The 24,889-nt window shown below is 40.1% G+C and overlaps 1 protein-coding gene and 1 long non-coding RNA gene across 2 annotated transcripts in view; one reads left to right on the top strand and one right to left on the bottom strand.

Moving 5' to 3' along the window:
* Positions 1-3,300: 3,300 nt before the first annotated feature.
* The window catches only part of DCN (decorin), a 45,232-nt gene continuing 23,643 nt past the window's right edge, over positions 3,301-24,889 (top strand). The window contains exons 1-2 of the mRNA XM_007059196.4: positions 3,301-3,695; positions 7,264-7,504. Coding sequence (XP_007059258.2) covers positions 7,300-7,504 — 205 coding nt within the window. The 5' untranslated portion in view covers positions 3,301-3,695; positions 7,264-7,299. The remainder of the gene's footprint in view (positions 3,696-7,263; positions 7,505-24,889) is intronic.
* On the bottom strand, positions 11,960-18,502 carry LOC122465753. The gene is made up of 2 exons (XR_006290788.1): positions 18,364-18,502; positions 11,960-12,237 (listed from the first exon to the last, which is right to left on the bottom strand). It is a non-coding gene; the product is annotated as an uncharacterized LOC122465753 (long non-coding RNA).

The following is a 24,889-nucleotide window of genomic DNA, read 5'->3' on the forward strand; positions in this document are numbered from 1 at the left end:
GAGATCAGCCCCTGAAGTTCTTTTCCACAACCCACCATGACTCGCCACCAGATGTCAGGGTAGAGCTCATCCTGACTCTGCTTACATATAGAACCATATTTATTCCATAGGTACTTAGGTGACCATAGTTAAGAGCTATTTATTACACTGTTTGTAAGAAAACTTTATAGAAAGTTGCAGAATAGACAAGAGGAAGGGGCACATAGCTAAACCAGGAGGCAGAGGGGAGTGGGAAATCTATTCAGAGGTTCGACCATGGGGCATCCTTTTGGAACTAACTGACAATGGGAGAGGATATAAAATAGGCACCAAAAGACAATGCCCTGTTGTTCCTGCAACAGATACATAAAAAATATTCCCTGTCCATTGCCTATTCATTCTGAACCCTTTTGTTTATTGTGCTCATAACCATTTCTTTGTCTTTTTAGATGATGTAAAATGATTTTGTTATAAGAAAATAACACTAAGGAATATTTGTCTAGAACCTTTTGGAAGTCAGTACTTAATATCTGAAAGTCTAGCCTCAGAGCAGAGCAAACTTAGCCATCTAGGTCTTTGGACCACTGACTCTTGTAAAAACCACTTATTCAAATCATGACCAAAAAATACTAAGCAGTGATTAACAGATTGGGAGGGGGAGCTCACAAATTCTGGTGGCTGTAGGTCATTATGTGTATTGATATAAGGCAGTGACTTGACATTGCATCAACTTGTGTGATAGGACATGACACGGGGAAGAGAACAGTGATACGGAAAAACAGATATCAGAAAGGAGTCCATGTCCCCAAGTAGGCTCACAGTCAGCCAAGGAAAAGTGTGTGGTTGCACATCAGGGTATGTCTACACAGCACATTAGTGAGGTGTGTGCAGGACATGTGTATCTACCTATTGCTGTGAAAATCAGGCTGCGTCCACACTGTGATGTGTAGCTACACACGAGTGAAAGGTTCTGGTTGGAGGAAGGTAGCAGGAAAAGGCTCCGACAGCAGGGAGCTCCTGGACACTTTCCTTACTGCCTCCCCCCTGCCAGAGCCTTTCCTCACTGCTACAGCTTTTCCCTATAGTGGCGAAAGGCTCTGTCAGCAGGGAGGGACCAGCCCACTATCCAGGTAAAAATATCACATTGCTTGGGGATGGAGAGCCATGTAGATTCATACCCTAATGGTTCACATGTGTCTTTCTCTACTTGCGTATGCCATGTCTCACCATCTACACTGCAATTGATACCCCTGCTGGGGGAGGTGTATGTAATCTATACAAAGCCGTAAGGAGTGTGCCGAGTAGATGTACTCTCAATGTGGAATTGTATAATGGAGTGACTGTTGTGCTCCCAGCTATCCTCCCCACTCGGGCACCCCAGTATGGAGTTCTAGGAGGGGAGAGGAAACTGGCATAGAGTCCAGAGAAAACCGAATGGCTGACTAGGAGAGAGGATGCCAGTATCAGGATTTCCATTTACCCCTGGAAGGAAGGAAAAACTGGAAGTGGTAAGCTCCCCCATTTTTTCCTTTGTGCTTCCTGGAGGGAACCAGCTGGGTCAGATCTTCCTGCAGAAGAAAGGAGGCAGATAGGGTACTCCCACCTTGGACAATTGTTTCTCTAACTGTGCCAGTAATACTCCACCTAAGGAGGCTTGGAACCCTATAAACTCTCCAGCCAGGTAACAACTGGTCCTGCTACTCCCACTCTAATCTCCGTTTCTCCAGCCGGTGAGGAGGACACAGCATGTTGCAGGGATCTCAGTGCCCCCAAAGCCTGGAGAGGAAAGGAAGGATGGGACACTGTGCTCCTTCGCATCCCCCTCCTTCCGATAACAAAGAGAAAAGGCTATAACTAATTTAGTACCTTTCACCCCTCTAATAGTTATCAGAGCAATTGTATTAGGTTTTAGTGGGGGAGGGTCTAAGTTCACCCTAAGGCAAAATTTCAAGATAAGTTCAGTTGCCCCACTGTTGACCTGCTGACCATCAAAATCCTGCTTTGAAATGGTTGTAACTAGCTGATGCAGGTGGACAGAGATTTGACTAGTTAAAATTACTAAGATGCAGCCAAGATTTCGGCAAACCTAACAGTGACACCTCTGAACAGGATAAGGCTGCGTTATAAACGTAAAAAGCTGAAAGCAAAACTAATCTTGCATATCAAAATATTACAACTAAATCATTACCAGTTATTGTGTCCTGTGGTTAATATAAGGAAAGAATTTGACTCCCTAAAGGTCCTTCACTGACTCAGATTTAGAAAGGGGATAAATGATCCGTACTTTACCAGTGAAATATGTAAAAAGTAAAATATTTTAACATACAAAGATCTGATTACTGCTGCTGACTGCAGCAAAAATCTATAAAGGTGAATTGTTCCCCTGTGTCTTTTTCTACCAAGAGAATGCAATTAGAAGATTTTTAACAACATCTTCTTTTTCAATCAGGCCAAGAGACCAATTTTCAAGTGTTTATTGTGATTCTACAAATTCAGACTTCTTTTCAACATCTTTTCACATTTCACAGACTTTGATTTTAGATTTGCACCTGGTCACAGCCTAAGGGCAAACAGAGAGGGTACAAGTCAAAACACAGACATAAACCTGCAGTATTTAGACAGGAGAGCCAACAGTATAGTAAATTTACACATGTTCATGTTGCTTTTAGGTTACTAAATAAATATCAGTTATTGTATTTGGGCTCCCTTTAATATATTGGAGTTTTAAAAACAGTACAGAACTGGATTTCAGCAATTGCAGTTATTTACATCAAATAAAGCTGCAGATTACTAAATCAACTTATAAATCTAAATAGTGAGCTGGACACATCATTAGTCACATTTGTGTTCTATTAAAGCCCCACTGTAGTACCAAAAATGAGGTTAAAGTAATTTCCTTTCTGGTGAAAATGCACTTTTAAATCTGTTTATATGAAACATTTCTGACCACAAATGTTAAAATCATTCCACTAATTAAAACAATAAGCAACAGGCTTTTCATATACATTCAGGAATACACTGCAGTATTTTTAAAATGTATGGAATTATATTCTTTAGCTAAACTACTTGGTTCATGCAATGGCTGTACCATTTGCAGAGACAGGTTAGTATTTGTATAAAGAGTTTAACTTAAGGCTATTCATAGGGGGTTTTTTCTGCTGCTAATCTACATTTTGACTAACTCCAAGATTAATTTTATATCATTTCCTTGAGTTATACAGACTATAAACAAGAAAAATAGCCAAACTATTTTTTTCCAGTAAAGCCAATGATTCAGATAAGCAAGGATAAAACAGAAGAAAAAACTCTGGTAAATATATGTTTTAGGGAAGTTAAGAAAATAAGTAAGATGAATTACAATCAAGCTTCTGTGTTGTACTGTACAAGCAGTTTGGGATCCTAAACAGATGAAAAAGAAATAAAGCAAATGAAAAAAAAGGGGGCTGATAAAGATTTTGGCTACAATACAGGAGACATATCATTACCATATGATCTAATGTGGGTGTCAGCCTGGATTGTGTTCATTGAGGGAAACCTTATTTTTTAACTGTGCTGTGGAATAGAAGCAGGAGGGTTTTCCACCAAGTGACAGTCACTGAGCAGTAACCTACCCCCTCCTCCTTTCCACACCTGCAAGTCCTTTGCCGGGGCTGAATATTTAGTTTAATTACATCTCAGCTTTGAGAGCTCCTCTTGCAAATCCCTGGATTAAAAAGGTATGGCTTTCAATCATTGTCCTGAACTATGCTTCAGACTAATAAAACTTCAGTCAAGGCTAGAGCAAAAATGGTTGCATTTTACTGGGAGAAGCAAGAAAAAGCCTACTAAATGTTTAGTAATGTTAGTGTTGTACCCTGAGCTTGTGTTGTTTGAGAACATGAGAAGCAGAATACGTTCTCAAGGACCGAGTACATTTCCTATTGTTCATTTGATTTTTGCTGTCTTTTGTTTGATGTGTAGAAGTAATGCTATATTGCTTTTTTCTTACTGTGAAATTTGGCAGCAGTATATTCTGTGTTTGTAGTCACATATTTCGAGTATATGATATAGTGTGTGGGAGAAAAATGTATGAGTTGTTTCAATTCTGGTTGCAAAAGACAGTGACATTTTGCAGTCTTTGTTTCCATGTATTTTAAACTTTAGTAGGAATATTTTCAGCTTCAAAATAATGTGATGTACAGTTATACAGACTTGATGAATGTCTTTATAAAATTAGAAAGTGGTATGTTAACATATATAAACAATGGACTACACCTCTTAGAGAAGGTGGCTCTGAAAGAAAGAGTTGTAAAACAAAATTCCTAAAGAGCTGGAACTCCTGTCAGTGGACATTCGGGCTCTCTTTAAAATCCCAACTATTGTGTTTTCACACCTATTGTTTAGTGTACAGAATAGGTAAGACACGTGGTCCAGGGATTTTTTTTTAATTGTACATTTCATTCAAGTAAAACTTTATGATATTATAAGAAACTCTTCTGACAGAAAGTGGTCATTTTTTCATTAGTTGTAATGTAGGGTAACAAGAAGACCACCAATACAGTGGTTTCTGGTGACGTGAAATGATGCAGCTTTTGTGGAAAAGTCTTCCTCATTGTGTACATATAATTAATGCAAATGTAAACAGTTTTGTGCTCTAAGCCCAAATACCACATCACAAACCATTACGAATTCAATTCAATCTGTCTTTCCCTCTTTCTTTCTAAATGAGGTGTGAACATTAATAGGACAATTTTCTTTTATATGATTTTTAAATGGCTGTTGTTTTGTTAGGAATATATATATATATTCCTATCTTCTGATTATTTTTCATTAGTATGATTTTCCCGCATTGAGTCCTTAATGCAATATATATATAATCTAAGCCCCATAACATCCATTATGGCCCTAACCCTGCAGTTCTCACTCACGCAAGACTCCCATTGAACTCATTAGGGGTCTTGGCTGTGTAGTGACTACAGGATAAGGCCCTATGACAGTATTTAGTTGATATATGTCATCAGTATATATTAGTGTGCGTGAGTAAAATATGAAAAGTGCCTCTGTGTTGTTTGTCAGACAATTTATTTCCAGTAGAGGATCCTGACTCTGCTTTCTTTGAAACTAATGGACATTTTACCTCTGGGATCAATGGGAACAGGATCAAAATGTTAATGGGTCAAAAACAGTTTACTTTATACCCAGGAGAACCTCTTTAAATCAGCCATAGCATGCCAGTATCATGGTATTTCTCTTGTGTATCTGATTCACATGGCATCTCAAAGTTAATGTAAATTCAGAAAATTTGTTTTTGCTCTGCTAATATTTCTGTTGTTTACAGTACAACATGCTAAGATAAATGGTAATAAATTATGACTTTTACCAAGGGACAGAATATTTTTGGAAACTGTATTATCGTTTTACTACCCTCCACTCCAAAATTATAAGAGTGCTGAATTAGATGAAGTAGTACTAAGAAAATGGTAATGGATTAATGGCACTTTGTTATATTTTTCTTACTTTCTCTCATACTTATAATTGTGTAGTCTCACCACACTCAGTACCCCTTGTACCTGGAATACCCGCTATGGGGATAAATTGGATTACAATTGATGGCACACTACAGACTCTACAGGAAAAGAAAATGCTTCTAATTCTAATTAAAAGCCATACTGCAATACACATAATCACACTGAATAATACCTTTCTCCCGGTGAAGTCCCACTGAAGACAAAGGGATTATTTACAGAGTAAAATATCCTTACTCATATTTGATAGTATCACAATCTGGTCCTAGAATGGCTAAATTAGAGAGGCTTTAGTTATAGTTTTAAAATATTTTAAAGTATGCCATATTTTGTATGGCAGACTTGTCATCTGCTTAAGAAAAAGGGTAAAATGTTTTGGGAAGTTGCATTCTGGGAGTTACTTTATGCAAATTATGTAACAGGCATAGAGCTAGATACATTCTAATCCATCTAGCCTTAGACAACCACCAGCTCTCTAATAGAAATTTGAAGATCTAATATTCTGAAAAGAGGCCTCAAAATACAGTGCCTGGTTTCTAGTTAATTCATTTCAGAAATGAATTTTTGTATTGCTGAGTTACTGATTTAAACAATTAAATGAACATTTATTTTTGTATACAGTTATAACTGTACCTGGGACTACATTTACTAATGTAAGAAAAGGCTCCTAATGTGCCAACAACAATTCCCCTCTTCCTTCATGAAAAGGCCACCATTATTAATAGTTGAGTTCTTTAGTCCCATGAGGGATTTTTCAAGATAACTTTTTCTGTATATTGCATGTGGTAAAAAGAGAAAATATTCATGGTTAACTAATTTGTAATCACCTACCACAAAATATGAAAATTACTCTGAATATTGGGAGTTTGAATATTTCCCTCAACACTGAACAATGCGTGCCAGATACTCTAAACTTGCAGAAACTAACTTAGGGCCCAGTCCTAAGACACATACGTATGTAGCTTTCCTCTTTGAGTCCAGTGGGACTACTCACATGAGCAAAGCTTCTCCTGTGGAAGAAAAATGTTTTCAGGATCAGGCCCCTAAGTCTCATTAGAAAATGTGCTGACAAAAAATAAGTATAAACTCAAATGCTTATGCAGTGCAAAGCAAAAGATTTTTTTTTAACAGGACATAGTTATAAAATAACATACCCTAAGCCAAGTAATTGGAAAGGAGGCCAAGAAGAAACCAACATGAAATGAAGCTTCATAATGTTCTTTAAACTGGGAAATAAGTATAATTTAATCAGCTAAAAGTTTTTTGCCCAATCTCCAGATCTTGCTCCATTTCCCAATCAGCCTCGGTGGGCTATAATTTAGCACACACACACACAACTGGCTGGCTCTTAAAAAAAAATTACAAGACATGAAATATGCATTATGGTGGATTTGAGAATCTCAAGTTCATCCCTAAAGGAACAAACTCATAGCTAACAATTGGCAGTGAAAGCACACACTCAAACTGCTACGGTGGCTAAGTACTGACAAATGGAAAACGTGGCTTATTGTGTTGACTGTTTTGTTTAATAATGTTGACAACATTTCCTGTTCCTAATAAATGCAAACAGATGTGTTTACAATTACCCTAAACCTCCTCTGTAAAAAGTGTTTTGACAAGTATTTAACATTCTCCTACCCATGTAATATAAGTGGCCTATCTGTAATGAACAGGAACACATTTATGTAATTGGTATATATGCTGTGTATCTCCTTAGGAAAGTAGCTTTGCAGGAATGATAGAATGCTACCATTCTTTAAACCTTTGATTTGACTCCTAGGTTCACTGGTTCTGTTCTGAGTAGATGAAGTAAACCATGAAGGTGGCTGTCTTCTTCCTCCTGCTTCTGCCAGTATGCTGGGCCAAACCATTCCACCAAAAAGGCTTGTTTGAGTTTATGCTAGAAGACGAAGGATCTGCTGATCTTCCTCCGACAGACAGTCCTGACATATACCTACCCGGAGCAGTATGTCCATTCCGCTGTCAGTGCCATCTTCGGGTTGTTCAGTGTTCAGATTTAGGTAAGCTGTGAAGTAGCTTCACAGAGAATCTGTCTATGCTTGTTTTATAACTGACTGTTTGCAGGTACTTTAGATGGATGGCATAACTAGTGAGTCCTGCCACACTATAATTTGATTGTTATTGAAGACTCGCTTTATACAAAAAACCTTGCTAAGGTTGTTGTTAACTAGAATGAACTGTATGAAGGGGTCTATAAAGTCTAGGAAGCTGGGGATTTGTGGTGATGATCAGTGAAAGGTTTGTGCTGTATGTATATTTTCTTGCAAAACCACAACCTCTGCAAGCAAAATCACTTTTCTAGGCTCTATAATTTATGTATCTCAGATGAATCCAATGGGATTAGATGGTAGGGATGGGAAAATCTTAAAAGGCTCTGAATTCTGTAGGCCACTTTTTATTATCCTTACTCACACAGAAAAACCATCCTATTTATGTTTATATGTAATAGGTGTAGGTATATTATAATACTTTTGTCTGTTGGCTTTATTGTATGGATGGCTGGGTGGTGTTGGTGGCTTGTGACATACAGGAGGTCAGACAAGATGATCTGGTTGTACCTTCTGGCCTTATACTCAATGATTCTATGATGATTCAATGATTTCAATGGAACTGTGTCTGTAGTAAAGGCTTTACTCACTATGGATGAAACCGGACCCTTAATTAGACTGGAGCTAGTTACTTGGAGAAAAAAGTTCACAAACATTTCAAAACATCAAAAAACTTTTAGAGCCATTTATAAAACATTCGGCTACGAAATTATTCAGGTCCAGATCGTGATACCTTACTTACAATAAGTAGCACATTTAATGGCACTATTTATGGAGTAACTTTAATGGGACTACACATAGCATTTTATTCAACATAAGTAGCGGTATCACAATTTGGCCCTGAAAGGAAATCAAAAGTTGTTTTCTCCAAGGCAGTTGGTTAGTTTATTGAGCTGATAATGATTTGATCAAACTCATTGAAGTAATAAGAAACACTTTCAAAACAACCAACAGCTCAGCTATTTCAATGTATTGGTATGTTTTTATTGCTTTTCTATACTGCAGCTTTGTTCTTTATAATTATCAATCGTTTGTAGTATGGAAGTGTACAAAGGCCCCACTCAGAATTGGGGCCCTCATTGTGTTGGGCATTGCACAAAGGTCAAAGAAAAGACAGTCCCTTCCCTAGAGAGCTTTTTGAATTATTGAGCATGTCACATAATTATGAAACAGTGACAGTCTGGCAAAGAACCAGGAAAGAGCAAAATTCTCCAACCTAAGTTGCAGATGTGAGCACAGACTAACAACCATCAGCATGTGCACCTCTCAGAGTACTGGTCCCAGCAGAAGAGCCCTAGCACCAAAACAACAGGTATCAAAAGTACTTTCTAAATTGGATGTTTCATGTGCCATGAAGACCTAAGGTTTCTCTACTGTTGTAAGAATGGTTAATATGAAGATTGAATTTAGGGAATTTTGGGAACTGTGATCTCCCTCAACCTCTTCCTGCTCCATCTTATAAGGAGCCCAGGGATCTGCAGGAGGTTGGAGTCATTCACTCATAGGACCATGTCTGCACTTGTTCTGATGTCCTCCTGTCCCCTCAGCTTACTCCCTGATGACATGATTTCAACAGAGCTGTGCTACCAGGGACTCCCCTGAAACACAGCTGCTCCTGGGTCCTGTTTTTCTCCCACCCACCCCCAGCAGGTTCCTTGCTACTGAAGGATCTCAGTGGGAAAGGTAATATAGTCCCAGGACACATTACTTTTCCCTGATAATCTCAGCAGGCCTGATGGCAGAAGATGTGCATCCCCATCCCAGCTTGCAGCCCACATAGTGTAGATCCTGGGAAGGGTGAGATTGTGCTCTTGAGGTGGCTGACCCAACAACACACAACATCTTAGTTTAGAGGGAGGAGATATGCTCACAGAAGGATCCCTCTATGTGCAGAACATGGAGACAAAATCTGGCCCATTTTAGAGTTTAGTCCACATCGGGGGCTGGACCTTACCAGTGTCCAGGAAGTGCTGGTACAGCTGATGGGGAACTGCAAAGGAGCTGTATGCAGTTCTCCAATCCTACTACTAGATTTCCTCCATCTCTGTCCCAAGTGTCTTTTACAGCAGTCTCGCAGCCTCATCTTATAACAGCCCTTTAGGGTAGGGGAATCACTGAGCTTCGTGTGCACTGGCCATATCCTCTCCAGCTCCCTGTGCTGCAGGGACAGGGTAAGGGTGCCATAGTATCTGAGAAGCCCATTGTATGCTAACTAAGGAGTCCCCCATACTGGGAATCTGCCCTCAACTGCTCATTTATCTGGCCTCTAATCTGTTCTCAGTCAACCAAGCCAATCAGCGGCTGCCAGATGAATTGGGTTCATGCAAACATTGAATGGAACTGAGGTCAGAGAAATAACGCATTGAAAAATCCACACTGAAACAATAAAACCTAACAATGAAAAATCCACCTCCACCCAAATCACTGTCAAAGAGCGCTAGTACTTATATAACAACTCTAGGCTTTTTCCCTAGTCAAATAAATTACCCTCGCATATTATCACATTTAATCATCTTCTCCAAAGGGAGTTTATACAGAAGGCCACAAGCAGTAATCGGATCTTTGGAAGAATATATTTAAGAATTAACCAGTTCCATCCTTGCCCACAGGGAAAGAGAATGTCTGGATCACATATACAACTAAATATTTGTCATGAAAGGAGAGCCATTAGAGAGCTCCAGGCTTGATTCATCCAGACCAGTGCACTAGCAGCCCTGCTGAGGAAAGTCTGCCCAGTATGGGAGTCACAGAGGCACAAAGCACTCCCAATCCTTGCTCCACCAGGAGATCTAAAATTTGCTGGGGGGAGAGCAGCAGTAGGTGTTTGGGGATGAACTGGTTGAGCTGATTTGCTGGATAGCCTCCATTGGAAGGCTCCTGTGGAACCTTGGGCAGAATTTAATCCCCCCCCCCCCACCCCCGACAGAATTTCTGAAGGTTGGCAAGGTAAATACTCCTGCCTGAGGATGAATCTGCACCTGCTGGGACAAGGCTTACAACTTGCAAATCTCTGCCACAACAGGGGTTAAACAATCCCACCATCTGGATTAGAATATTGTTTTACACCTAAGAAGCAAGGAGCATGTATAGGGGAACTGTCAGAACTTGATCTATACCATATGGGATCCAGAGACCAACTCCGTCCTTTTTCCCAGTACATTTTGTGTCTACAGCTGAGCACGTTTAAAACAAAAAATCCTAATTAAATAAATAAATGCGACAAAAACAGGCATGGTGTTCCAACAACAATCATGTCAGCTGTATTGTTTTTTTTTTTTTTTTTTAAAAACCCAGTCATGCCCTCATAAGAAGATCCCCAGGAATTGATTTGCTCTGCCTCTGAGCCAAAAGATGAACTAAGCTGTAAGCAGGTAGCGAAGTTTCCAAACTCAAAAATGGAGACGAGGAATGCACATCCATTTTTGACAAATGGCACATCAACAGTGCTGCACAATTAACGATTACTCAAATGCAACATGCCCCAGGGCTTTGAGCAGACAAGGCCATTTTGGTATCTCATTATATAGGCTCTGTACGCTCCAGAACCTGTCCTCTTGTCAAAAAGCAACCATAGCATTGCATGATAGAATAATCTTTGTCTCAATGTGTTGCACTCTATAAGACCTAATCAACCTTTCCCCAGAGATTGGAGTCACCTTTGGAATTAGCATTTAATCAGGGAGAGAGGATTACAGCAGGGCCTGCTCTTTAGGTATCAGTGTGTGTGTGCATGTATATAGGTATAGAGAAGACATGCCTTTATCAATCCCTCCCTCCAGCTGGCCACTGACTAATACAAGATCTAGCAAGGGGGCCATTTAGAGTGTCACTTTCCAGAAGCTGCTGCAAGAGGAGTTCCTCCTAGGGCTCTCTAGTAGGCATGGTGGCACACATGCTTATATTGCCCCCTCGGCAGGTACAGAATGGTCCACTAGCCCTTTCATAGGGGGACAGGGCCATGGCCCTGCATCATCTCTGCCTGTGTCTTGTACCCAGGTGATACATGGAAGGAGCAGTCCTTGCATCCTGAGAAGTACAGAAGATGCACTTGTGCCCAGCTGCCACGCACAGGACAAAAGTTGCTCCATGAGCCCTCTCTCACACACATCAATGGAGAAAATCTGGCCCTGAAATGAATAAGATGTACAAGGAATGAATGCTCAGTCAGTGGTTAAAGCACAGGAAAGCCTGAAAATCAGATCTCAGTTCTACTTCCAGCTCAGATTGTAGTGTTTCCTTGTATGAATCATTTAACCTTCCTGTGCCTCAGTTTCTCCATTTGTAAAGTGGAGATAATACCTACCTCAAAACGGTGTTGTAAGGCTTAATTCCTCAGTGTGTGAAAGACTCTCTGAGATCACTGGATGAAAAGCTCACAGAAGTATACTTAGTATTGTATTTTTTTAAAAAATATTGATACAGTTTCTCTCATAGAAATATATTAACTCTTTGACCTTCCAGTCTGTACCATAGTGCCCTGATACAAATTAATTTGTCTGCTTGTTTCAAGTCTTCCAGCAACACCTAAAAGTCCTTTCTATACTCATGGCTCAATGCGGGAATATTTACTCTGCTACAAAGGCTTCCAGCTGCATTGGCATGGATCTTGATTCAGACTTCTGTTTTCACTATACAATCTGTCATGAGGAATGATATCACCTTCCTTGGTGTCGAGCCGGAATCTGCTGTAATGGGAAAAATATTCAAATACGCTCTAGGTGACTCAAATCAAACAACTGCCACATTTACAGAATATTTCTAACTTGAAAAAGTTGTTTTCAAAGTCCAGATTTAGTTTGACTAGTTTAGGAGAAAATAAATAGGGTCATTTTCTGCAATGTATATTTAGCTTGAAAATCTCTACCTCTGTGCTTGAATTTTGACCTTCATTTCAGTAAAAGACTATTTCAAGACAAATACATAACCTGAATTTTCCCTGGGCTTTTAAATGGCATGCACACATATTCAGATAATGAGATTTTTTTTAAAGAAAAATATGGCTATTTTATTTATCTTCTAGTTTTTGAACCTTTAGGATATGCTTCCTTCCTGTTTTCAAGATTTTTTTCCAGCATCAATAAGAGCTAGAAACTTACTCCTATTTTAAAATAAAGGCTGAAATTTTCACGCAATCCCCTGATTCCAGAAGCCAGGGTTTTAAGAAAAATAACAAATATGGAGAGATTCACAGTAAGATCATGAGAGTTGGCAGCACTCCAGGATAGTGATTTAATTGCTATCTAAATAGGTATTTGGAACAGACCACCAATGGTAGTGGTGGATTCATCATCTCCTGTGGTCTTCCTATCGAGACTGGATGCCCTTTTGGCAGATAGAACTTTTGTTTGACCAAAACATTGGGGCTCAATACATGGGTAAATAGATGAAATTTAATGGCCCATAACATATTGGAGTTCAGACTATATGAGCTAATAGTCCAATTTCCTTCCTCCCTGCCCCCAGCCTTAAACTCTGTGAATATGGTCTTGCAGAGATCTGTTGAACAATTGCATCGATACTAGAGACATGTCTGTGGGAGCTCAGTTTACCCTAAAACTGAAGAGCGATTCAGTGGATGATGAGAATTCACTGGAAAATGTGATCATGTCACAATATTTGTACAGCATGACTATGGCATCACTAGCTGACCAGCACATATCTTGCAGTAAATATACCATGGATTATATTATTTGTGGTGATAGCTTATAGAGATCTACACTGGGTAACAGTTTTTATGCATATCTTGGAGTTGAATAAACAACATAGAACTCAGAACCATTCTAAAAGTTTCTGAAGTCTAGAATCCATGAAATTCTAAAACTTCCTTGAAAATTGTCAAAAAAATGGCTAGTGCTAGGCAAAAGTAAACTAAGCCCACATTGCAATAAACATTATCATCAGCAATATCAATGTAGCTACAAAGCAGGTCTCGTAGCTCATACATACTTGATTTGCTAATGTTCCGATTCTCCTGTTGATAAACTTCTGCTTGAGAATTAATCTCTCTTTAAAAGTTAATTGTGTTAATTTTCTTGTTCAGACATGAGAGTTGCCATTTCTATGCATTTCCTGTGTCATACATGCGATTCTTGAGTTTTTTGTTTCAAGTTGGAAAATAGTGAACTTTTTCAAATATTAAGTAGAAGAGTGTGAAATCCCCACTCTATTGGGGTCAATGGCAAAAAATCCCATTGACTTCAATGGGAGTCAGGATTTGACTTTTCCCAATTTAGCTGGCAGTTTTCTGGATCACACTATATTAAGAATGTTTATAAAAATGTATATCACGTTAAGAAATGTTTAATAGATATTTTAAGTAAAGGTTAATCAATTGTTATAGAATCCAACAGGACAAGTTTCTTATAGCCATGATTTAGCCATCAATAAGATCTTCTGTTAATAGTCTCATAACCATCTATAATGCATACTGCTCACGTGTGTAATATCTTACTGCATCTATTAATCATTTATTAACCCTTTATAAACTATATGTACTCAATATGAAGCATGACTATGTCTAGACTGTGCTGCGTCATGTCCTCCAAAGACTCCAAACCAATACTTTGAAATAGTCAAAGAGAAGCTACACTCAGAGAATCCATCTCAGTTTGTACACTGAACCCAATGCAAGCCAGGATGGGATTTTGAAAGTTTAGAGTCTTATTCTGGATCCACTGAAGTCAATGGTAAAGCACCCATTAATTTAAATGATGCAAGATGAAGTCTTTAGTGATTACTTTAGTGATTACACAGCGCCTAGGTCAGCAAGGTACTTAAACTGCGTAAGGTTGAGCACCTGATGAATACTGCCTTTAAAGGGAAACTCCGCACTTCCAGTATCTTCAAAAGGTGATTGAACAAAGATGTTCCAACCCAGATATTTAGATGACAATTTGCTGGCTCACTGTATCCATTTAGATGTTTCCCAGAAAAGATCTTTAGGAGAGCTTGCTACTCCCACTGCCATTCAGCAGTGGCAGAACCAGGAAAAGACTACTCTAGACTAGGGGTTCTCAAACTGTGGGTCGGGACCCCAAAGTGGGTTGCAACCCCATTTTAATGGGGTCACAAGAGCTGGTGTTACACTTGCTGGGGTCTGGGACTGAAGTCTGAGCCCCTCTGCCCGGGTCCGAAGCCGAAGCCTGAGCTGGCAGTGGGGCTCAGGTTACAGGCCTCGTGCCTGGGGCTGAAGTCCTTGGGCTTTGGTTCTACCGCCCCAGGGTGCTGGGGCTCAAGCTTTGGCTGTGGGCCCCCAACCCGGGATGGCCAGGCTTGGGCAGGCTCATGCTTTAGTCCCCCCTGCTGGGGTTGGGTAGCAATGTTTGTTGTCAGAAGGGGTTGGTGTGCAATAAAGTTTGAGAACCGCTGATCTAGACCCACTATTGCTCTATATGTCAGCTACTTTATTCAGAGGGCCGATATGCTCATGCCCACCAAGTATTCATAGGGAAGAGACTCAAAAGAGGGTAAGCAGGTAGTAGAGAACAGCTGTCTGTGTTTCATTACATCTGTTTTTGCCTTTTTCTGTAATGAAGTTCTCCAATAGTACAATGTTTGATTAGGCAGTTTTACCAATAAATGCTTTTCTGTACACTCCATTTTTTTTTAACTTAGGGTTTTCTGTGCTTGGCCTTGAAAACAGTGTTAAGACATGACAAAATTGCAGCTCTCTCCAATTGCATCATATTTAAAGGTTTGTCCATTCAGCGCACTGTATGTCAGAGAAAATGAGACCAGATTAGATGGAGTTGTTCTGACTTGATTGTCTAGACAGAGGGGAGAGAAATTAAAACACAGAACCCAGAGTACAAGGAAATCATTGTCTCATTCCAAGACAAATCATGGGGACTACATCGCAGAGGCCCAATCCTGAGTCTTTTAGCGCCTGAGGCAGAATCCTATATGCATGCACTGAATGGAGAAGGCACCTGGGAGAAAACTGTGTAGCTGTCTGTTTACTGTTAGATTGGATCAGTTTGGGTTGCTTTGATTTGCTAAAGAACTCTAATGAGTGGGTGCTGTCAGTTTCATTCCAATAAGAAGCAGAGCCCCATGGCCTATAACTAAAATGGGAAATTTACCAAAAGACAGGGAGTGTGAAAACAAAGCTCTTAACAGAAAGAGAATCATTGGCATATACATGGTATATAGCTACAGGCTGCTTCCATATAATCTCTAAATATATAAGTGTGTGTATTTAGCACTTACCACCAGACAATCCGAGAGCCAACCTTTGCAACTCCCTAAGTTGTGGGAGTCAAGAATACCCTCATTTTTCATATTAAATGTGCTTGACTGTTGTCATTGTGAAGAGAGCCGAGAATATATACATTAAACACTGGGACAGAAAGCTTAGCAAAGTAATTTTTCCGAAAAGTTAAAATTTATTCAACCCTACCCGACAGAAAGGAAGAAAGAAAAAATGGTCAGGAGATGTATGGAACAGGACAGAGATAAGAAGGGAGAGGGGATAAAGAAATGGAAAATAGGAATAACCAAGAAAAAGAAACAACTTTCTGGTTACTGAGTTTATTTGATTTATGCTCCTTACATTTTCCAGAACCCCTGTAGCTAGAGTCCCAAGAGGATCATACCAAGGATGATCCTCCAGCAGCAGAGACCACCACATCTTAGGGAACTGACCCATCAATGGCTATTTTGAACATGTTTTCTCTGATATATTGTATATATCAGAGAAAACACCAGCTGATCTGGAGATCTATCATTAAATAGCTAAAAAAAAAAAAACAAAAACAGCCCAACAACATACACAAAGCCCTCCAGCAGAAAAAGGGGAGGCTCCTAGTGGCCACTTACAATCCTCACTTTATTTGGAAAGCTGTCTTTTGACATTTAGGAAAGTGCTGGTAAATGTGCCCATATTCCAGCACAGCAGTTTGCTTCCATTTTTATTGCGTTAGAATGGGCTGGGGATACTCCAGGGGTCCTTCCCATTTTATAAACAATGACCAAGTTAAGTTTGGGAGCCCCTAAAGAACCCTACCAATGACATGCCCCAACACACCCCCCTCCCCAAAAATGGTCCTGTGCAGAGGAGCATGATCACAACAGACAAAAGTCAGTTTGGGAGAAAGCAGAGGAGAACTTAAACATTGTTATTCATGCCTGCCCCAAAATAATAATGCTGACTCTGGCAGAGCCTGTAGTAAAAGTTGCAAAACACTTTACAATATCTGTTTCCAGATGCTTAAAATGAGAGCTAAGCAAAGACTGGGAAATATTGTCCCAGCTATTCATTCCAATTTGAATTTCAGTTTGGCAGTGCTCACATCCCAAACACTGGAGTGCTCAAGCTTTACTAATGTAAACACTTGTAAGAAGGGTATTTTTACCTTTAACAAATGAATATTCTCACAAAATAACATCAACGGTATAAACAGTTGTCAAATTCAAATTGCACTGTCCTAGCTAGTTACAGGAGTCCTGTGATATCTATTTCCAGAGTGGATAATTTATATCACTAGCTACCATCAGGCAAAATGAAGTACTGTCAGCTCTGGCACTTTTAACACGAGTCTTGTGATATTTGACTTTTCACTTAAAGCCCCAGCTCCTGGAAACAAATGATTTAAGGAAATCCAAGATTCTCACAAAGTAAATTTCTAGCTCTCTTGGCTCTGGAGAAAACTTGAAAAATGCGACCCAAGTGAGACTCTACAGGATCAAAAGACAAAGAAAAATACCTCAACCCTTTTTTTTTTTGCAGTCTTATGATTTTTAATTTTAAGCAAATCTCATGGTCCCGACACGTCTTTTGAACACTGCAGCTGGCAATCCTGGAAGTGTGACTACTGTAATTACAGTTAAATATACATTCTGAAATGCACACCATGTTGGTTAGTTAACTCTCAGAGAAAAAGGTCAGGATCTGTCACGCCCTCACACCGGTGCATGAAAGTGGGAAGGGGCACTCAAGGCGAGACCCCCCCCTCATTCAGAGCCTGTGCAAACGCCTGCATCAATTTTTATCATGGCAGTACCTGAGAACTTTGTATTTGACTGTGGCACATGTGCAGTTTCACCTTCCTCGGTCTCTGCGTTGGGAAGTAGCAACGGATAAGTAAATGCAGTATGAAAAAAAAAAAGAAGGGAATGCTATTGACAGCTGCTTTAGCAGAAGGTGACGTTTAGTCTGTTGCACATGTTTTCCCATGGGGTGGCTCAGAGCCTCTATTCGTATTTTAAAAAATAAATTGGGAAACAATGGCTTTATTTTTGCCCAAACCAAAGTGGATCTTCGTGGACCAAAAGTCTCATAAGCTGAAAAGTGAACACACTTGAAAAAGCTTTGCTGGTCACCTTTACAAAGAAGATTGCTGGTAACACTCGGATATATTCTCAAGGGCATGTCAGCTTTTTGGGTGTAAAACAAAACAAAGCCAATGGATAGTCTTTTTAACAATCACACTGTCCATTAGACTCTTAAGTCACTTCAGCACCTCTGCAGATGTTACCCAATAGCACTAGTGACTTAGTACAGACAAGTGACATTTCACTTTTACAGTGGACAAGTATGGGAGGGGAGTTCTGGATATTCCTCAGAATAATTTCTTATTTCACGGATCACAGGAAGCAGTTAGTAAATTATTGCCATTTGCAAATGCCACGCAGTACAGAACATATTTTCAGTACATTTTGAAATGCATCATTTGTGAATTCAAAAATCATGAAGCAGACTTCCACCCCCAAAATAGCAATCCCCAAGTCCAACTATTTTCCCCAAGCTAGACATTCCACTCGCCTTGCTCCATTCCCCATCTCAAACTCTCAGTCCTCCAGACTCCACTTACTGCATCATTAAGGGGACGGGAAGTGCTGGTTAGCTCAGTGGTGCAGTCTTCCACATTCTCTCCCTGTTTTTTTTTGCCAGAGCACTTCCTGGCTGTGCATGTTCTCAAAGCCCAGAGCTGCGTGCACAGGAAATGCAAGCAGCTGCTGCAGAGACCTACTCAATCAGGAGAGCAGCCTCTGATGACTACTGCTGGGAATTACAAGTGGCTCAGCCCAAATTCCTCAGCTGTCTACAAGAGCAACATTTTAAAAGAGCCTTAAATTATGACTTTTGTGATAGTATTGTGAGTGTTGGTAAAACTGACACCTGAAGCACAACATTCATCTCTGTATTTGGATTTTGGCCTCTGCTAGAGTTCGTGGTAGAGAGTTTATTGAGTGATCTGATTCAGGCCCATCTCTGTTTGCTGTAGTGCAGTTTATATTATTAAATATATACAATGTAAAATACATCATGCACCACATTGCTCAGTTACAGTTGTAATAGAACTTTATGATCTGTACTGCCTAGGGTTGCCAATTTTGGTTGGACGTATTCTTGGAGATTTCATCACATGACAGTCTTTAATTGAAGATGAATCTTTAATTCCTGGAGATGCCAGGACAATCCTGGAGGGTTAGCAACCCTAGCACTGCCTATATATTATTTTGAATATATGGTCTCAACATTGCAACAACAGTTTTTGCATTAAGACATTCATATACCAGAGAAGGCTCTGAACCCAAACTTCAGATATCAGTAACCCTGAACTTTGGCGTGTTGGAAATCCAGACCTGGATCTGGCTCTAATTGTAGCAAATAATGATGGTCCTTATCTTTATAATGAGCATAACCAACATCTTGGCTCAAAACACCCTGAACATTCAAAACCCACATGCTAACTTTGTTGCTTGAACCCGTTTCTAGCATATCAGTATATAACACATACAATGTATATGATCTTTTATATACAATATATTTTTTGAAACATGCCATATGTCACATCAATGACTTTCCCTTCCTTCTGTGACTGCTACCATGACACACCCCTGAAAAGATGAGACTGAAGACCCTTTATAGAGAGAAAGGAAGGATGGTCTTGTGGTCAAGGTGCTGGCCTGAACCTTAGGAGACCTGGGTTCAGTCTCTGGCTTTACCACAAAGATGCTATGTGCCCTTGGGCAAGTCACTTAATGTCTGTGTCTTGGTTTTCTGAGCTGAAAATTAGAGTTAATATTTTTCAAAGCTCACAGGTGTTGTGAGGATAAATTCAGGAACTTTTGTGGAGTCCTCAGACACTATGGTGATAAGAAGTGTATATGTAAATCGGGGCCCACACAGACAAGTTGCTTGATCTATACCAACCCCCACAGACAAGAGCTCTGATCCCCTGTCCAGTTGTTAAGCCCTCCCCCCAGAAAATGATCCATATAGATTACTGAAGTGTCCATGGGGACTCACACACCTTTTGTTGCCCAGCACCTCACAAAGCCTAGGGTGGTCCCTGATGAGTTGTAGGAAAAGAATGCTAGTGATCTCCTAGTCCAGGAAAACATGCCTCAAACACATTTGATGACATTTACCATCACCAGAAATCTGTGATATCTTTAGAAAACAGCTGTATATTGTTTCCTCTGTTTACATGTGTGTATAAATGTATTGATAGGAGAACATGGGTGAAATGTAGTATGCAACATTTGAGACCAGTTAAAAAAAGAAAGTAATTAGAGGTAGATAAACCTACCTATGAAGTCTTCCTAACGGTCACAAATTGGTGACATGAAAATAGAGCAGCTGGGGTAGAACGTTAGAACTTGCATTGCGGGAAAGTGGCTGAGTGGTTGCAGTGACATAGGATTTTGATTTGACTGAGTTGTACTATATGCAGTACAACTGGGTACTATTTATTAGCAGTGCTCAGAGAGAAGGAGATAGGTTTCATAGCGCACCGCGTATGGCAGGCTGCATTGTGAAGAATGTACATATGTGCTGTGAGTGAGGCAAGGGGGGCTATGAAGTACTTATCTCATGAAAGGCTTAACCCTGCCAGTTTGACCCCATTTAAGTCAATGGGAGTTAAGGGCACTCTGCCCCCCAAGGAATTGCTCAGCACCTTGTGGCATCAAGTCCTCAAACCACATTGTGTATGGTGCGTTCTGTGTGCACAAGGGCTCTACAGGATTTAGTCTCATTCACGGTGAATATTTTAAGGTAGGTTGTGAGACCCCCACCTCCTACGGATCTCGTAAATTACATGTGATGGGGGCAGACTAATGGTATCTACCAAGTATTATATCGTTCTACAGCACTGAGTCCATTCTCATTGCTGAACAATTTAAAAGGGAAACAAAGTGAAGGTGGCACTGGTTACATGTGCATTACAATTTGGTCTTTAATTATACAATCATATACTCTCCCTCAAAGAAAAGGAGTACTTGTGGCACCTTAGAGACTACCGATGAAGTGAGCTGTAGCTCACGAAAGCTCATGCTCAAATAAATTGGTTAGTCTCTAAGGTGCCACAAGTACTCCTTTTCTTTTTGCGAATACAGACTAACACGGCTGCTACTCTGAAACCTCTCAGTCTTCAGCAATTCCAATCCTGGAGTCAGTAGTTGGCTGCTTCCTCAGGGTCCAGCGAGATAGGGAGTCTGGCTGTAGGACACAACTCAGTCCTGCATTATTCAACCATTGAGCCCATAGCGCTGCCTCCAACTTCCACTATTTATAGCCTTTTCCCCACTGCGCTCCAGCTGGCTGATCATGACCATGAAGGTGTGGATCTTGGTAGTTTGCTTGCCCTTAATGAAAACCCTCTGCACAGCCCCAGAGACAACTACTCAGCATGCCTAGTAACTACCACCCCTCTAGGCGTTCTGGGAACTTCTAAATGCCCTGTGCTGTTCTCTGCACATGCACACAGACAGAGGATTCAGCAAAAATCCCCGCTTCTTCCCCACTGTTTCTCCCCACCCCTTTAGGCTTTTTAAAGAAATAATTTGCTGCAGTAGAAGCATGTAGGTAACATACACTATACATTGTGTAAACTAAGTTTAGTGTTTTAAGGGTGGGAATTATATATATGTCTATACATAATATATATGAAACAGACTTTTGATGTTACTGTAAATTTCTCTGTTTAAAAGAAAAGCATAGGAAACATTTACAAATTCATTTTTATATTGCTAGTGCCAAAATTACAAACAGATGTTTGATGATTGTACCAAGGTTTGCATCACATGTGTCACTTATGATTCATTTTAATTAATCCAAAACGATTTCCCATTTCTCATTCATATATGAAGCTTGAAGATGTAGGTCACAGATATTTGAAACTTGAAGTGTTCAGTCTAAAAATACACCTTGAGGTCTAGTCTCTAGCGAGTAACCCCTTCAGTGGTAATACAAGCATACATACTGAACATGTTCCCTGGGCATCAGATAATATTACAATTGTATTGTTTCTAGTGTGCCATACCTCCCTACCTTAACTGCTTAAATCACACGCACTATTTTATTTAAAAATAAATAGAAGTCCTTTATTGGCAACTATAAGGTATGGATATTAATAGGAATACAAATGATTTAACCATTTTAATATTTGTATAAAAACCTGATAAGCTCTTTGTTTTACAGTAAACCCCTCTTATGACAAAATTGTTTCAACTGAAAAGTGCTATTTTAGCACATGTTCATAGTCATCAGTGTTATCACAACCATGCCTCTGGCTGAAGGCAAATTTGTATATAGAATCATAGAATCACAGAATATCAGGGTTGGAAGGGACCTCAGGAGGTCATCTAGTCCAACCCCCTGCTCAAAGCAGGACCAATCCCCAATCAAATCATCCCAGCCAGGGCTTTGTCAAGCCTGACCTTAAAAACTTCTAAGGAAGGAGATTGTGAACCAAGTAACATGGCTAATGCACTGAGGCCCTGATCCTGCACCATAGAAATCAATAGGAGTTTTGCCATTGACTTTAATGAGAGTAGGATCCAGCTCTAAGTTAGGGGTAATGTTTTTTAGCAGTGAAATGTGGAGAAGCTTATGCCATATTGGACAGTTCCATGCCCTAAACACAGATGGAAGAGTATATGATGCCAATTTGATTCTTACCAGTGTGACAGGGAGTGCTCACCTCCTCAGTGCCTCTTGTTGGCTGGGTGTGATGCTAGAATCTTTTTTCACTTGCTGCTGGTGCCCTCTGTAGGTAACTGACCTCGCTAGGCACATCTTCAGTGGCTCAGCCCTCTGGCTAAGTCAGACAGTCAAATGGATGAGCCCCTTGTAGGCTATTGAAGTCCAGAACAAAAGTCTTTCAAACCCCAGCTCAAGCTGGACTCAGCCCCCTCCTTCCTGAAGGTGCCTTCTCTCTTCAACACCTCCTAGACACCTTTAAATCCAGTTCTCTGATCAGACTTCTAAAGGAGCCACTTAGGCTACTTCACTACTGCCAGTGGGGGAACCCAGGCCCATCCACTACTCCAAGTCCCAACCCAGGGACCCTATATACAGCAGCCATATACCACTGCTTCCAGTTCACTGCTGCTATTCCCTGGGCCTTTTTCCACATAGCCCCTTTCCTTTCACCCATTAACTTAAGGTTACAGCTCTTAGGTTCTCTCATTCTTAGGGCCAGTAAATCAGCCCATCAAGCACCTCCGGTCCAGTCCAAGCCAAGCCCCCTTCCTCATCCCTCTTCTCCCAGTCAGAGACTGACATACAGAGCCCCTACAGCTCCTTTTATCTGAGTCTACTGGGCTCTGATTGGCTGCGTCTATGCAGTCTCTCTAGGCAGGTCTGGAGGACCTAACTTCACTGCTCTTTTCTTGGAGTGGGGTGTGGTAGGGGCCCTCAAAGGGCCAGTTACAACCTGTCACAGCCAGTCATCTTGTTCTCAGGAGGTAGCACTCATAACTCATCTCAAGCAGGATGGTTCTGTTGTACAAAAGCTTTTGGATGTTAATGTAATTAAGAATCCATTGATTAAATGTATATTATGCTTAGTTTTGATAAATATCAGAGCCAAAATATTTAAACTTGGTTGCCTAATATTAGACAACTTTCATATGGATTTAAAAGCCTAAAGTTGAAAAGCCAAAATCTGAAAACTTTGTATCAGATGTTTTATGTTTCAGGTTGGCAATGATCAGACAAAGTCTTGATATATAACACAGGGTCTTTAAAAATAGTATGCTTAAAAGAAGCCCAGGCTTAACAAAAATAGGTGCCCAAAATTAGGCCCCTAAATCCATATTTAGACACCTAAATAACTAGCCTTATTTCCAAAGTTGCTGAGCACCCAGTAGCTGCCATGGAGGTTAGTGGGACTTGCTAGGTGTTCAACAGTTTTGCGAATCAGGCCACTGATGTCCCTACATATGGGTTTGGGAGCCCAACTTCAGGCATCTATTTTTGAAAATTTTGGCTAAAGTTTGTAATTAGTACTGTGTGGAACATGGTAGTACAAGGATGATATACAGCTATGTGAGCCCCTCTATGATCTGGTGCATGCTGGATTTGTGAAAATAACTGACATTTTGGTTCATAGAGGCTGAAAGTGAAACATCCCTACCCTGTATGTTTGTTAAAAAGTAAAAGTTAGACAAAAAGGCACCTTTACCTGGAACATCCACAGGATCAGGGATTCCTAGTTCTTGTTGGCTATGATGGTCACCATTAACAGTCTATATTTATCCACAATTACCACAGCATTGCGTAACCACAGCTTATTTTCCTAAGCTAAGAATAGGGAAAACTTGTTGTTTTAAGTTGAAGGAAATAACTGTGCTACCTCAGATACCACCATTTGTGGTAACTAGTGTCTTTGTAACGGTGGCTACTCCATATGAATATCCATAGCTCATGTTCCATGCACTTTGGGACTGAGATTTGTGAACACATCAAACCCACACCAGTACTGATGTGGAAACTCTGCACAACCTTAATTCAAGAGTTAAAAGAGGAACATAGAACACATGAGATCTTCAATTATCTGAAACTCAAAAAAGAGTCCTAAAAAAAGTGACAGATTTCAGAGTAGCAGCCATGTTAGTCTGTATCCGCAAAAAGAAAAGGAGGACTTGTCACACCTTAGAGACTAACAAATTTATTTGAGCATAAGCTTTCATGAGCTACAGCTCACTTCATTGGATGCATGCAGTGGAAAAAGTGGAAACTAGTCAAATTACAAACGATGACTATAAACAAAGAACACAAGTATGTAGGGACAAAATTAGAAAGGCCAAGGCACAAATGAGATTAAACTAGCTAGAGACATCAAGGGTAACAAGAAAACATTCTATATATACATTAGAAGCAAGAGGAAGACCAAGGACAGGGTAGGCCCATTACGCAATTGGGGGGGCCAAGAGGGAGGGAATAATACCAGAAAATGTGGAAAAGGCAGAAGTGTTAAATGACGTTTTGGTTTTGGTTTTCACCAAACAGGTTTGTAATTATTGGACGTCTAACATAGTGAATGCCAGTGAAAATGAGGTAGGATCAGAAGTTAAAATAGGGGAAGAAAAAGTTAAAAATTACTT

The sequence above is a fragment of the Chelonia mydas genome, chromosome 1 (genome assembly GCF_015237465.2).
Source record: "Chelonia mydas isolate rCheMyd1 chromosome 1, rCheMyd1.pri.v2, whole genome shotgun sequence".
In the NCBI taxonomy this organism is placed as follows: Eukaryota; Metazoa; Chordata; order Testudines; family Cheloniidae; genus Chelonia; species Chelonia mydas.